At 35.3% G+C, this 13,742-nt stretch overlaps 1 protein-coding gene across 1 annotated transcript in view; it reads right to left on the bottom strand.

Annotated features, from left to right (window-relative positions):
- LOC117173266 (protein O-mannosyl-transferase TMTC1-like) overlaps positions 1 to 13,742 on the bottom strand; it is a 1,004,108-nt gene that overhangs the window by 400,969 nt on the left and 589,397 nt on the right. Inside the window, exon 6 of the mRNA XM_033361737.1 lies at positions 5,965 to 6,068. Within this exon, the coding sequence (XP_033217628.1) occupies positions 5,965 to 6,068 (104 nt within the window). The remainder of the gene's footprint in view (positions 1 to 5,964; positions 6,069 to 13,742) is intronic.

Below are 13,742 nucleotides of genomic sequence, written 5' to 3'. Positions count from 1 at the left end.
CATAAAACGTAGTACCTGCTTACCTTAGTTATCTGTACTGTCCCTTGTCAAATCTTATATTGTCATTATGCAATGTCATAATGCCTGCATTATTATAATCATATAGCAACACGAAAGAACTTACTTTCAAATTTCAACCTCAGATTGGATTTCAGTGGCTCAAAATAAATTCAAGTTGTCTATTCGAGCCCGCTAGAAATCCAATTTTCTTGGTGTGCATGCGCTATTACCGAAAATTATTATATTATGCATTACTTAAAAACCTGGTATTTGGAAATGCCGTTCTCGTTTCTGTACATTTACGTCTCAAGAAAAATGGTAAACAACTGATTACCATACTTTGTTAATTTATTTTCTTTATGTTTTTTCATTTTATTTGATTTCTGTGTATTTTTAAAAAATCCGCGGAATTCCTGACATTTATTGATTTTCTATATCGAGTTGCAAGCACGCTTTCCTTGTTATTTCGTTGTGTTCGACGAAGTAGAACCTGTCGCCGGATGTGAACAATAGCTCTTAACATTCTGAGCAGACAGTCATGCCAGTTGAGAGAGCTGAAGCATAGACTAGCTGGTTTCTAGTTTTCCTTATCGGATAAGAATTTGAGCTCTTTTAAGAGCGAATACGTCTTTATTAATGATTTTTCTTTCCTAGTATCCACGAAGGTCTACATTTTTCATTGCTTTACGGTCTAAATTCAAGAAGAAGATCTTCAAGAAAAAAACATACGTAGTTCCCAAGAGATGATTAAAATCATTTCGTAAAGCAGGCGGTAAATGACCTTTGAAAACTTTCGTTGGCGAACGTGCTAATACTCACACTCTATTTCATCGCTATCATTCCCCCTATCAAGTCTATCCATATTGTCGCACCCTATAAACAATCCCCTACATGCCACTAAATAACTGAGAATTCCGGGAATTGACGCCGCGCTGCGAGTAGGAGTAAAAGGAGCTGCGCGTGGTGAGCGGCAGTCACTCGGGAGTGAACAAACAAAAGCGTTTTCTACGTAAAGGCACTCTATCTGGGTAATTCCCGACCTCCTCCAGTCCCAAAAGCGGCCCAATGTCAGAATTGCACTGTACTGTCATTCCTATTACCACACTGTCCATATGTCCCTTTCCAACCGTATATCCCATTCTTCTCTTCCATGATCATTAATCACCCCTATACCGGCTCTCCTTATCACGAAATCCTCTCTTCTTCTTCGATAACAACCTAATTTCCCCTATCCCGCTCCCAGGTCTCCTTCATTGTACATTTCATGTAACCTCCCAGCGATATCACCCCCGCCGCGTAACCCGAAACAATAAGGGTAAGAAATTCTCGACAAATACGCCATTCTTATCCCTTTTACATCTTTCTTATTTCAGCATTCCTAGCCGACCCAATTCATACCCCTCAATTAACTAAATTCAAGCCCCTCCCTCGATTCAATTTTCCCTCTTGCACTTTCACACCCTATCTCTCATTTATATTATGGATTTTACTCATCATCGGCGCGCTTCTTCTTGTCTTACAGTATCCTTATCCTTTCAGACCAACACCTCTTTAACCTTACCCCTGCTCATACACATTTGTTTATATCTCCTCGTACCTCCCAGAAATATCACCTATATCTAACGCCCCTCACCATACCCTACTATTTACCCACATTTATAGACTATGGCTTATTCTTTTTTTTGTTATCTTTCATTCTCTATACCTTTCTCGCTCCTAACTATTCACCTTTCATGTACATCCCCTCTTATCTCCCGGCTATATCAAACCCTCAGCGAAAACCTTGGGGAAATGGGATCAAAGTTGTCCATAAATTCACTATACTCCTCTACACCTCTCTTCCTTTAATGCTTCCAGGCGTCCGCATTTCGCCCCCTTATCCCTAAATGATAAAATTTTTCAACAAATATGCCCTCACCTCAGATTAGTATTGCCCTTCTTTCATATCTCTCAGTCACTCCTAGCGCCAACACTCTTTGTCGTGCACTCTTCCCTTCTTCTAAGACCATGATGACCTCTGCTCCTATCACTTGTTATAGTCCTTTATTGTCTATTTCCTGTTTTCTCCCAGCGATTTCATCCCATCTGCGAAAGCCTAAAACAGCTAGGTACAACATTTTCAAGAATTATGTTATTCTATTCCCTTCAACACCGTTTTACCACTACCGCTTCCCACAATCCGTATTTTAATCCCAAACGCCCACACCCTTATCCCGCTCATGCATGCTGCTTCTCGCTCGATCTAATTTCTCCTCTCTCTCTCATTTACACGCTTTTGCTTATTCTTCTTTCATGTCTCTAATTGATCCTTAGCGTAGCCTCTCTTTGTCGATCAGCGCTCTCTTCTTCACAAAGCACCCTCCCCCTAACCATTCTCCCCTCTCCAGAGTATAGTTTACCGTTCGATAAGTGCCATATTACCCATGGTTTTCATTACCATTGCTCAATATACTGTTGAATATTCTAAAGAAATTGTACACAAATTTAAGTGAAAAAACACCATAATCGAGCGGTAATATGCTAAAATAGAGTAAAAAGATGCTAAATAACGTTCAGGAAAGCGTGCGGTACAAATTATCACAAGAAATTAGTCCAGGTGCCCTGGTTTTTTGGAGGAATTAAAGTAGACCTAAAGTTTGACTATGAATTGTTGTATGACTAGCATAGAGGTTAATTGCAGCAAGCAAAAAACCTATTTTTGCTATGTTTAACCATTGTTTACAAGCACTGTGTTTCCGCAACCGTGACCGCAAACATATAGGCTTTTTTCTACATGCTAGCACTAAAAAAATCGATGGTCAAACCTTAAGTTACATTTAATTCCCATAATGAGCCTTTCTTAACCAGGGCGCCTGGGCGAAATCGCTACTTATGTAATTTACGCACAAATATCACAAATAGATATTTTTATATACTCAAAATTATTTTGAAAGTCCTAAAACTAATACCACAATATAGAGTGAACGAGGAACCTTTAAATTTGGCGAAATTGTAAGAAATCATGATAAAATTCGAAAAAAAGGGATTTCTAGAGTCGCCGCAATTGAATTTGATGTAAAAATTGGAAAATTAAAAATAATGCACCTCAGATGGTAACCAAAAATTAGAAATATTAATTGAAAAATCAATTAAAAAATTCAAAATTGTGGATCCGGCATAGAGGCCAAGATTTTAAAAAGTTTACATATTCTTCTTAAATTTGGTATAGGGCGTTTTTTGGAGTTGCTAACTTTAAATTTGAAATTTTAAAATAGCGGATTGCATATTTCTAAGGTTTTTAAGGTTCTGATATTAAATTTATTTTTGACACACGTTGTATTATTTTAAAAAACTGCGTTTGCAATTAGCCTACATAGATTGTACTTTACATGACCTACCACGAGAATATCACAATGGGATTTTAGTTCAAACGTGTATGAATGGCAATTAGTACATAAAATTGGAGTCCTTTTTGAAGTCAATAATTTATTAAGCTAAAATGCCCATCTTTGTGAAAACGATATTGAGACATCTATCTACCGACAAACAATTGAACCACTATGTTTAGCGGGGTTTTTCAAACTCATTTACATACTGAGATAAATAGTGAAGAATGGTGTGAACGTCACATGAAGGATACTTTAAAAAACGTTAAATCGTGACATTCGCTTCATATATTTGTTATACACAATAGAATTTACGTCATTAAATACAATATTTTACAGCCGATAATCATTTAGAAGACAGATTCGATATTGTTTAATGAAAAGGAGTATGGTTTAGAGATAAAAACCATTCTTAATCAATTGTTTTTAAAAATGAAAATTGTTTATATATGATTATAAGTCGCTAATATATATCTATATAGCAGTATATCCAACAAATTTTAGACTAAAACATAAATTTTCGACAGTTCAGGATCACAGTCCAGAATTTTCTAATAATAATTATTTATGATAACGAACTTTAATATTAACATAATTATGTAGTTTATATGAGTTCAGGTGCAATAATACTGACTAAAAGTGATTTGATTTTGGAATTTTTTTATTATTAAAAAATCGTATTTTTGAAAATGATAAATTCGTCACTTTATTTGTTAACATGTTTTTTTCACACAAAACTAAATCTACTTAAAATCAGGACCCGAGTTTATATGTTCCTTTTTTTTCAGAAGTGTATTTTTACATGGCAGCTACTGAACTTCTCAACCGATAGTTTTTCTTTCAAGGACGCAGGATTACAACTTATTTTTTATTCAAAACTTTCTAATATTCATTCCAATTTTTTTGTGAAGGTACGAAATGTTGCAGGTAAACGTTCAAGCAAAGTACATCGAAGTTAACTAAAAACAGCACATTCCTGGCTTATTATTATATTATTTAACCATTTTCATACTACTTCACATTATATAAATCGATTTCATTAAAAAGAAAACAGTTTTGACCCCGAAAGCATGGAAGATTCTCTGACAGAAATATAAGGTTTTCAACAATAATGGCAATACTCATTCTCACGGTAAAAAAGTTTGATATTTTATGATGAAACAGATGAAACAATATCGCAATCACGTAATTATAATACTTAATCGTTATTCAAGTCCAAAATATATTAAATGTCATAAATAATTCAGGCTTCAGTAGGGGGCACGAGCGAGCAGGATCATATTTTACAAGTGCTTAGGCTACATGGAAGAAAATATTGAGTATTATTATTCTGATTCCATTTAGTGGAGCAGGCGTTTTGTATTAATGGGGTAGAAACATTGCATGAAGTCCATTTCTAGTAGAATATCGACGAATGAGAAGTTATATCACAGATATCACTATTTTCATTCAAAATAACTTATTCTGCTCGCTGGATATGTTTAAAGGTGACCTTTTCAGCATATAAAATATCAAAGAAGCAAACCATCATATTTTCCCATCTTCAGATGTTTCGGTTTCCATAAAAAGCTGCGTTGGTCTTCACCCTTCGGTGGGGGGCAATGCTGATGAAACTTCATATCTTATTAACTTTCAAAAAAATAATTGACTGTCAACTGATCGGCCTGTCCCTTCTTACATTAATCAGTTGAAGCACTCTAAACTGAAAATCGACTGATGCTCAATTCCAGAGTAAGTGAGTGTCCCAATTTTTATAAAAGAGACAGCGAGAAAAGTAAATGTTGTAAGAGTAAAAGTTAAAAGCGGGTTCACGGCTCAAGTCGATGGAAATCGAGTAATTCCTTTAGAACTTTTAGATTCTGAGGCTTACCAAAGTTTGAAATATCGCTTCGAAGAAAAGTAACAGAAAAGGTAATGAAACGCAGAGAGAAAGCGAGAGAGAGAAACCGGAACGGCGTTTTAACTTGAGCAGTTGGCTGAATTCGGGTCAATTCGAAAGCAGTGCTACAATGGGCAAAATTGCCCAAAGAATATAGATGTATCGTGCCTTTATCGTAGTCGAAAGGGGTTCTCCAAGTCAGACGCGCTCACTATTATCAACCGATCTCGTAGTATTATATTCGATCTAAGCTTGGACTTATTTTTACTTTTGGTAGTCAAGCCCGGAAATGCTTCTATTACTATAATATCCCTCTGGAATTGTTTCTAGAACTTTAATCCTTCAAATATTTCTTGCTGGTATACTTTTTAATAACGAATTATGAAAGATACGCATATTAATTTTTAACATAAATTATTAACTTTTTGCAAGTGTTTATGTTTACCTCCATGACGCAACTAGGTTTTATTTCAATGACAAGCGTATCTAAACTTCGAATTTATTAACACAGGCTTTTAACAATAATTCGTGAAATTCTAAAAAAAATGTTATTTTTGTGTATGACATATTTCGTAAATTTCAGAAGCTAAGTGTCAAAACAGATACGTTCCGAGAGAGCGTCAATAGTATAATGTTTCAGCATATCAAGAACTACATGACAGTGAAAGGCAATTCCTGTTTCTCGCACGTAGCATAAAGGATCAATGTTGCAGCACTCACCTGACGTGGAAACATGGATGAAAGGCAGCCGGGTTGTCCTGCGGAGAGAACTTTGGCAAAGCGCCATGAAGTAGAGCTAACCTCACCACGAGAAGCACACTGAGCTAGAACAAAAATAGGCATGCTCAATTCCTGGTTGTTTAATGCAAGATTTAATACGCTTGATTTTTCACGATCAGCTTAAACAATGCCCAATTTTCATCGTTAATGGCATCATATTATAGATTTTCTGGGTACAAATAACTCGTAAAATGGGCAACTGCATACCCCAGATTATAGACACGTGTGGAATTCTGCACAGCCAATTTTTATTGCAATTTTACCTCCTTTGGATATGAATCTTTGTGTTGAAAAAAACGGGTTACAAATGTTTAAATGTAAAACTATGAAGTTTTGCACACGGTAATGCGTTATATGTATCAAGAACTTTTATACATTGATTCTCTTCCTGATTCTTGCCTAGCCTTCTTTTACCCTGCGTTTAAATGCTGCTAAGCATTTCAGAAACGCTTTTCTACATTTTGCCGTTCCCTTGCCCAAGAATACTAGCAAATTCAAGCTTCTTGGCGCTAGTGAATTACACTTTCCAATAGTTCTTGCTCCTCGCCGTGGTCCACTTTTTTGGAAGGCTTTGGATGTGTTATTTCAGGTTTAACCTATAGTTTTTTCTGTGTTCTGAGACGATTTGTGAAGATTTAGCCATTTTAAAAATTCTGGAAACTTCATGTATTTTTAAAATTTGATAAAAAAAACAATTTTTAAATGATTAAAATTGATTCTGATAAATATCGAAATCAAATTCGTCATAATTATAGAGGTTATTTTAATAGAGTATGCTCTTGTCTCAATCTGAACTGTATCATGTATTAAAAAAAAGGTGCTTGTGGTCAAAACTGGAATAGAAATTTTCACCAGGCGTGTCACATTCAAATATGCATGTCTATCTGTAGGAAAATATACTTGGAAAAGCTAAAAACTGACTAATTTACAAAACAAAAAATATACCGAACTGTTATTTGTTAAATAGAATATTATCTTAGAGGCCTGATACCAGTCGTTTTTTATCTTTGTACGACAGAGGTCTCTGTATTATACGGTTGATAAGTAGAAGAACTACTATATCATAATCAATTTTTATCACGCGAAATTAATTGAAAACGCGAGAAAAATAAGTTCTAAAAAATTCACTGCGGGCTGGGTTTGAACCAACAACTTCCCCATTAGATGTGAGAAGCGCTACCAATTGCGCCACCGCAGCACCAACAGTGAAAATTTTAGTACTTGTATTTTCTTAATTTCGATCAAAATTATTTTTCATAGATGTTATTATTTTAAGGCCAGTTGTTAATTTCAAGTTTGAAACAGAGTTATAGAAACAGAGTTTCGGTTAGACTGGTTAATTAGATAGAATATTATTTGAGAGCCCTGATACCAGTCGTTATTTTATCTTTGTACGACAGAGGCCTCTGTATTGTACGGTTGATAAGTAGAAGAACTACTATCTGATAATCAATTTTTATTACGCGAAATTAATTGAAAACGCGTGAAAAATAAGTTCTAAAAAATTCATGTAATGAGGAGGTTGTTGGTTCAAACCCAGCCCGCAGTGATTTTTTTAGAACTTATTTTTCTCGCGTTTTCAATTAATGTCGCGTGATAAAAATTGATTATAATATAGTAGTTCTTTTACTTATCAACCGTACAATACAGAGACCCCTGTCGTACAAAGTTCAAAAAACCATTGGTATCAGGCCTATACCAGTTTGGTATAGGGTAGATTGTTCTGATTGGTTACACGAAAGTAAGCGGAATCTGCCGGACAGAAGAGCCGTGTACGGCATCCGACTTAGCGCATTTCTTATTTTCTTAAGACATGCGAGGCATACCCTCAAAATAAATAATATAATTTGGAAGGAGAATATAGTTGTAGCATTTTTTACGCACATGATTAAATAGTTTTTTGTTTTTGATAAGTTTAACTTGCGTAGAACTACAGTTTTGATGAAACTCTCACGAGTTTTATTAATTGCAGAGAATATTTCTAGCAACAAAATAAGCCGCGTCAATGATGAAGATTAAATATGAAATTATAACTGTAATCGAGAATGAATAAAAATCGAAAACACCAACTAAGCTCTTTTATATGTGCTATGCAAAATTATATATTCAAATATTAATAGAAATCTATACTTACTTCTAAATCGATTTTTTAAAGTCTTTGAAACTGATTGTAGGAAGCTTTGAAGCCAACATTAATTCCTAAAGACGATTCGGAAAATAATTTTTCTTTTAAATCCCGTTCAATGGCATTTAAAGAAAAACGGCAACTTTCAGAGTTGTTTCCAAAACAACTGATTAAAGATTTTCTAGAGAACAAATGTATGTTTAAATCGTCTTTGAATATAAAGTCTTAGATAAACGTATATAAATTCAGAGATTACCTTAAATTAACATAATATACGAATTCAAGTAAAGTTGATCTAAATTTAAGAAATTTTATGATTACATTCTCAAGTCGACGCGTCCAAATGACAAGGTGCCATCTCGGCAGAACCAAATAAAAAGGTTCCCTACTTCAGAGGGCGTTTATGTTCCCAATACTATTTATATGGGATTCTTAAGCTTTCAATTTTCGCCACCCGAGATGGCACTTTTTTTTTTTCTACTACCGAGATGACATCTTGTCATTTCGACACGTCGAAGTGTCTCCATAAAAAGCATGTGTCATCATTACATCAGTTGTAGATTTATACATACTTTTTCAAAATAACTAATTTTTATGAAACAATTACATACACATTTGGGTCAAAAAATTACTTTTATATTTTTCTTTTAAATTATACACTTCACTTTAAGTTTATGTCTCCTGCACGTCTCAAGAATAGTATATTGTGCACCGAGAGCGAAAACGGGAGCAAACGATAATTTTTGCTCGAGGTCCACATAATGTTTTGTCCGACAGCGGAGCGAAAGCGAGTTTTCGCGTTTTGAAATATACAAAGTGGAAATCGTAACTTTTCAATGACTGATCTGCCGTACAAACTAAAAAGATACATAAGTGACATTGGCCCTCAGGTCGACTTTTTCATTACCAAGTTTAAGAGAATATCTATTAGCGGCGATGTCACTTATGTATCTTTTTAGTTTGTATGGCAGTGATTACACTATCAGTATGAACTGGAAAAATTTGCCACCTTGGAATCTATGAGGATGAAAGGGGTTTGTGGGCAAACAAGGGGGGTTGAGGGGCGATAGGGGGATCTGGAGCCGGAGCCCTCCTTTGTTGTGCCCCGAACGTTTTCCCCCCCCCCCCCCCGTCCCTTATAGGCGTAGAATCGCTTGGTTTTGCTCCTTCCCAACGGAGCGTAAACGAACGTTTTCGCTCCTCCGTCGGAGAAAATAAGCAATTTACTAAGTCGCATGTTGTGGACGGCTCTGCTGTCTGGCAGGTTCCGCCCATCGCACTGCCGTGTAACCAATCAGAACAATCTACCGGATACGAACCTAGCTCACGGCACCCAGTGGCAGACTTCCCATATAGTCTACATAGGCTGCAGCCTACTGCAGAAAATTTTCATAACTACATGTCTTACTGTGTATTCAAATTTAAAAAGTTAACTTCTGTTACCCTAAGGGCGGCAAATTTCTGATAAACTAGGAGCGGAAAATACCTATAGCGGCTACTGACGGCACCAGACACCTATACACAGCCTTTTGTTAAACTTGATCTGTATGGATTTAGAAAATGTTAAGAATGCGAAAACCATTAGAGTGAAAGAAGAATTATATTTTTATCAAAAATGAAGAAAGAAATTTTGTTAACATACCTTTACAATGGTTAAAAAAAGGACCGATATTAAAAACTAACAGCACAAAGAACAAATGTGGAAAAAACACGTCCCGTTTCAAATACTCATAAGTCACTATTTGTTAACCAATGTAATTAGTGACATCAAAATACCACATGATGCGATGTTCCGATTTTCGTCCATTTTTCTACTTTTGAACTCAACTATCTTAAAAAGCTGACGTGATAGGGAGATTTTGCTTTTGCATTTTTGGATTCAACGATCAAAAGTATACGGAATGTCACACACCTCACCCAAGTACCACATTTAATGACTGTGTAACCAGTTACTGAAGAAAATTGAGAACGTCAAAAATGAAACAAAAAACAGAATTAATTTGAATTGAACTAAAATTTTTACTTCAATTATTGTTTTTTGTATGACTGTACAATTTTTAGATTGTAAAAAGTTTTAGTACAGTTTGTGAGTTGGAAAATGGAAGAACTGATCATTTTGAACCAATTAATATTGTTTCTTCACAAAAATGTTAAATTTTGTTTTGCAGTCATTAACAATACGAAAAATGTTAATTCTTACTTTACAAATTTTTTTTGTCTTAACTCAGGGATAGATTTTCAGCATAAAAAAATCTAAAAAGACCTACACTTTGTAGCTATTTAAAAATATCCCAGAATAATGGAAATCGGTGGCTGCGCAGGATGAAAGTGGCGCACTTAAGCAAATTTTAATTAGTTGAATGAATTTCATGATTTAATTTAAATAAAAATGAAAATAAAGTTCTCGGAAATCGGTTAGTATCCGAAATTCTATTGATTAATATTAAACTAAATTTTCATTTTTCTCAACCGGCTCTAATTCTTTAACAACGAAAAGGTCAGTGAAGCAAGCAACCGAGCACGAATGACCGACATCCAGTGTCTCTCTTGGATTCCAGTATTGTAAAAAAATTTGAACATGGTGACCCTACCGCTCACCAGAAAGAGCAAAAAAAGTTTGAGAATCGCTCCACTAAAGAGTGTGAATGATATATTCGATTAGCCCGTCGATTAGATAACTTTCATTACATAATGAATGGATTTCTTAAATTGTTTTTCAGTGTGATGAAAGGGGAATTGAAGTGAGAATGTTACCTGATCGACCCTCAAGGGAGGTTACTATGGGAGTGGTAGTAAGGTAGTCTGATTGAGCGCAGTTTGTGTTTTTTCGTGAATGTGCTTTGTTACTTTAGATTAATAGCGATTATAATTAGTGTGCATTATGTTTGTGTATTTTTAGAGTATCAATAATACGTGAATAATTAAACGGTAAATATTCACTTGAAACGTAAATACGTATTACATCTAGAAGGCGTGGTAAGCACAAATGAACTCCGCAAGGTAGTAGGTGTAACTCTGTCAGTTTTTAGCGTGAATTTGAGGTTCAGAATTATCTTTTAAAAGCGCATTGTTATAAACCACAGTTACGAGAAGCAATTTTCTGCCTTTTTCAGTGGACGTTAAATAAATTGATTACTTTCTTTGTCATGGAGAGTGACGGCATGAACTTAATAGTCCTTCCTATAACTGTCTGGTAAATATATTCAATAAGAGTGGTTGATTTGATATTATATGTACTTACAGTTAGTTGGGAGGATATGAGTTGCTGTACTGAGAACATTTAATGGACGTGGGCGTTATTTAATGGGCGTCGTAAATAAAATTAATATGTTATGATAACTATTTTAAAACAACTGAGTTGAAAAATTAAATACTGTTTTTAATGAGAGGATCTATTTCTAAAAGAACACGGCTAAAAAGGCGTGGTTACTAAGCTAGCATAGTCTTGACATTAATTCATTTTGGCGGATAGTTTATTTAGGTACAGACATTTTTCTTATGTGACAAAAATCAATGACATTCACCTTGATTAAAATCAGTTCTCTCTATTTCTAAAGCTACTGAAGTGGAGAAGATTTTCTCTGTTAGATCGTGAACAACGATATCCGCATACTAGCAAATCAGCTAAATCGAACTTTACGCCTTAGAAGCCGTCCCTGTGACCCTTTTTTGCCTTTCCTTTATCTTAAACCTCTTGATGAAAATACTCATCGCTCCAATTTCACCGCTGGGTCGACCTCTCGAGAACGATTTAGTAAGAGAAGATGGTTGGTGGAAGAGAGTTGAAATGGGAGATTTTTCGAATCGGTGAGGTGGAAACCCTTAAATACAAGTGGCCTCTTGCTTTACGACGCGTCCTCCACTCAAGGGCATCGAAAGTTTCATAATTTCTCTTTGGTAAGAAGTATAATGGAAAAAGTAGGACAGAGAAAAATAAGAATGAACAAAAAAGATTATTTACTCGAGGGAATTACTAGTCTACTCAATATTTTTAAATTAATGTGTGGTGAAATGACAACGTACAAATTCCAATTCAGCGTTCCGTAAACATCCTTATAAATATAAACAATAATAATTTCTTAATAAAGGAGTTTTTAAATCAAAACGCTAAGTGGTGTGAAAATAATCACATTTTTCGCGAAAGAAATGCAATGTGGTAAAATAGGAAAAGAAGATCAATACTCTGTAGAAAACCTTTCGTATTTTATTACTGATAGAAACTGTCTTCCCCAAACTCTACTTCCACTTGAACTGTACCAGATACTACATCCGAAAAGATAGGTCGAGAGTATACTATCTGCAATTCTGAGTATTCATATCAGCTGGACGGAAGAAGACACCATCAGGAGAGAAGCGGAAGAGGTCTCATCCGGAAGCGGTCATCCGGCCACTTCATATGTCGTCGTTCGTTCGAGTGAAGCAAGAGTAGGATGGTCAGGGGTTGGGAAATGACAGTTGGAGACGAGGAGATGGTATTACGTCCGCATGAACACCAGGAGTGGCTGAATAATATCGCTAGCCTTTGCAGAAATTCAATTTCAGTAAATATCCGACCAGCAGCCACAACGAATCTCGTATTCGCTAGCCACCCTTTTGCTCGAAGTATCAACCCCCTTCTCCTATCTACCACCAACTACCAAAGAAAAAGTGATATTTTTTTAGCAACATGAGGCGACGAAAAAACTTTTTCAGCCAACGAATTAAAACTTACGGTTGCTCGGAGTTTCATCCGTACTTATTTTCGCTGAATTGATTGAGTCTCACATTTTCAATTTTTTGCATTTTTAGGTTTGCCTTCGTTTGGATACAAACCTTTACACCTTTTTATTTTTACAGCAAAGCTGGCTATACAGGAACACGGTAGTATAGTGTTAACGAGGGGCAGGAGTAGAAAGCGTGGAATCGGCTGTATTTAAAAGTGTCCCTCAAACGACTGTCCATTCGGCCACTTCGAAACTACGTTTAAACGCATGAATTGTTGGCCGAAATATTTTCACCACATAAACTGAAGACAACTATCCCGAACCGTTCAGCTTGCATTTTCCGGGAAAAGTTCTTGCTTTCGTTGTTTTTTGTAATCGAACGTGGAGAGTATTTTTTCTCGCTTGAAACTGGCATGCTGTGTTCGGTAAACGGGGATATACCATCGGCGAGGGGCAAGAGCTGCTACCTAAAACAGGTTTCTACAATCCACTTAATACGTATCATATAAGTTATTTGGTTTCTTTATAAAATTTTCGCTATAAAATGACTGTATTTGTACGGCTATTCATTATCAATTGGCGACTTACCAAAAGAAATGTATTAGAAATAAAAACATTTTGAACTGTGAAACGTAAAGGAAACAAAATTTGTAATTAAATATTTTCAAAATTGTTCACATGTTGAATTTGTGACATTTACAGTTTAAAGTTGTACAAATGTTCCACGTCGAGGCAAAAAGTCATGAATATAATAAATAACAAAAAAAAATTGTTATTCATAAATTAGCGAACTAAAGTTAGATCTACTTTATTTGCTACATTTGAATACACTCAACTAATATTTTTAGGAGAAAATAAAAGCAATATACTGTTTACTAAAAATTTTTAAC

Source organism: Belonocnema kinseyi, chromosome 5 (genome assembly GCF_010883055.1).
Source record: "Belonocnema kinseyi isolate 2016_QV_RU_SX_M_011 chromosome 5, B_treatae_v1, whole genome shotgun sequence".
NCBI classification, from domain to species: domain Eukaryota; kingdom Metazoa; phylum Arthropoda; class Insecta; order Hymenoptera; family Cynipidae; genus Belonocnema; species Belonocnema kinseyi.
The sequence above is the reverse complement of the archived record's forward strand: the minus strand, read 5'-3'. Positions and strand labels throughout refer to the sequence as shown.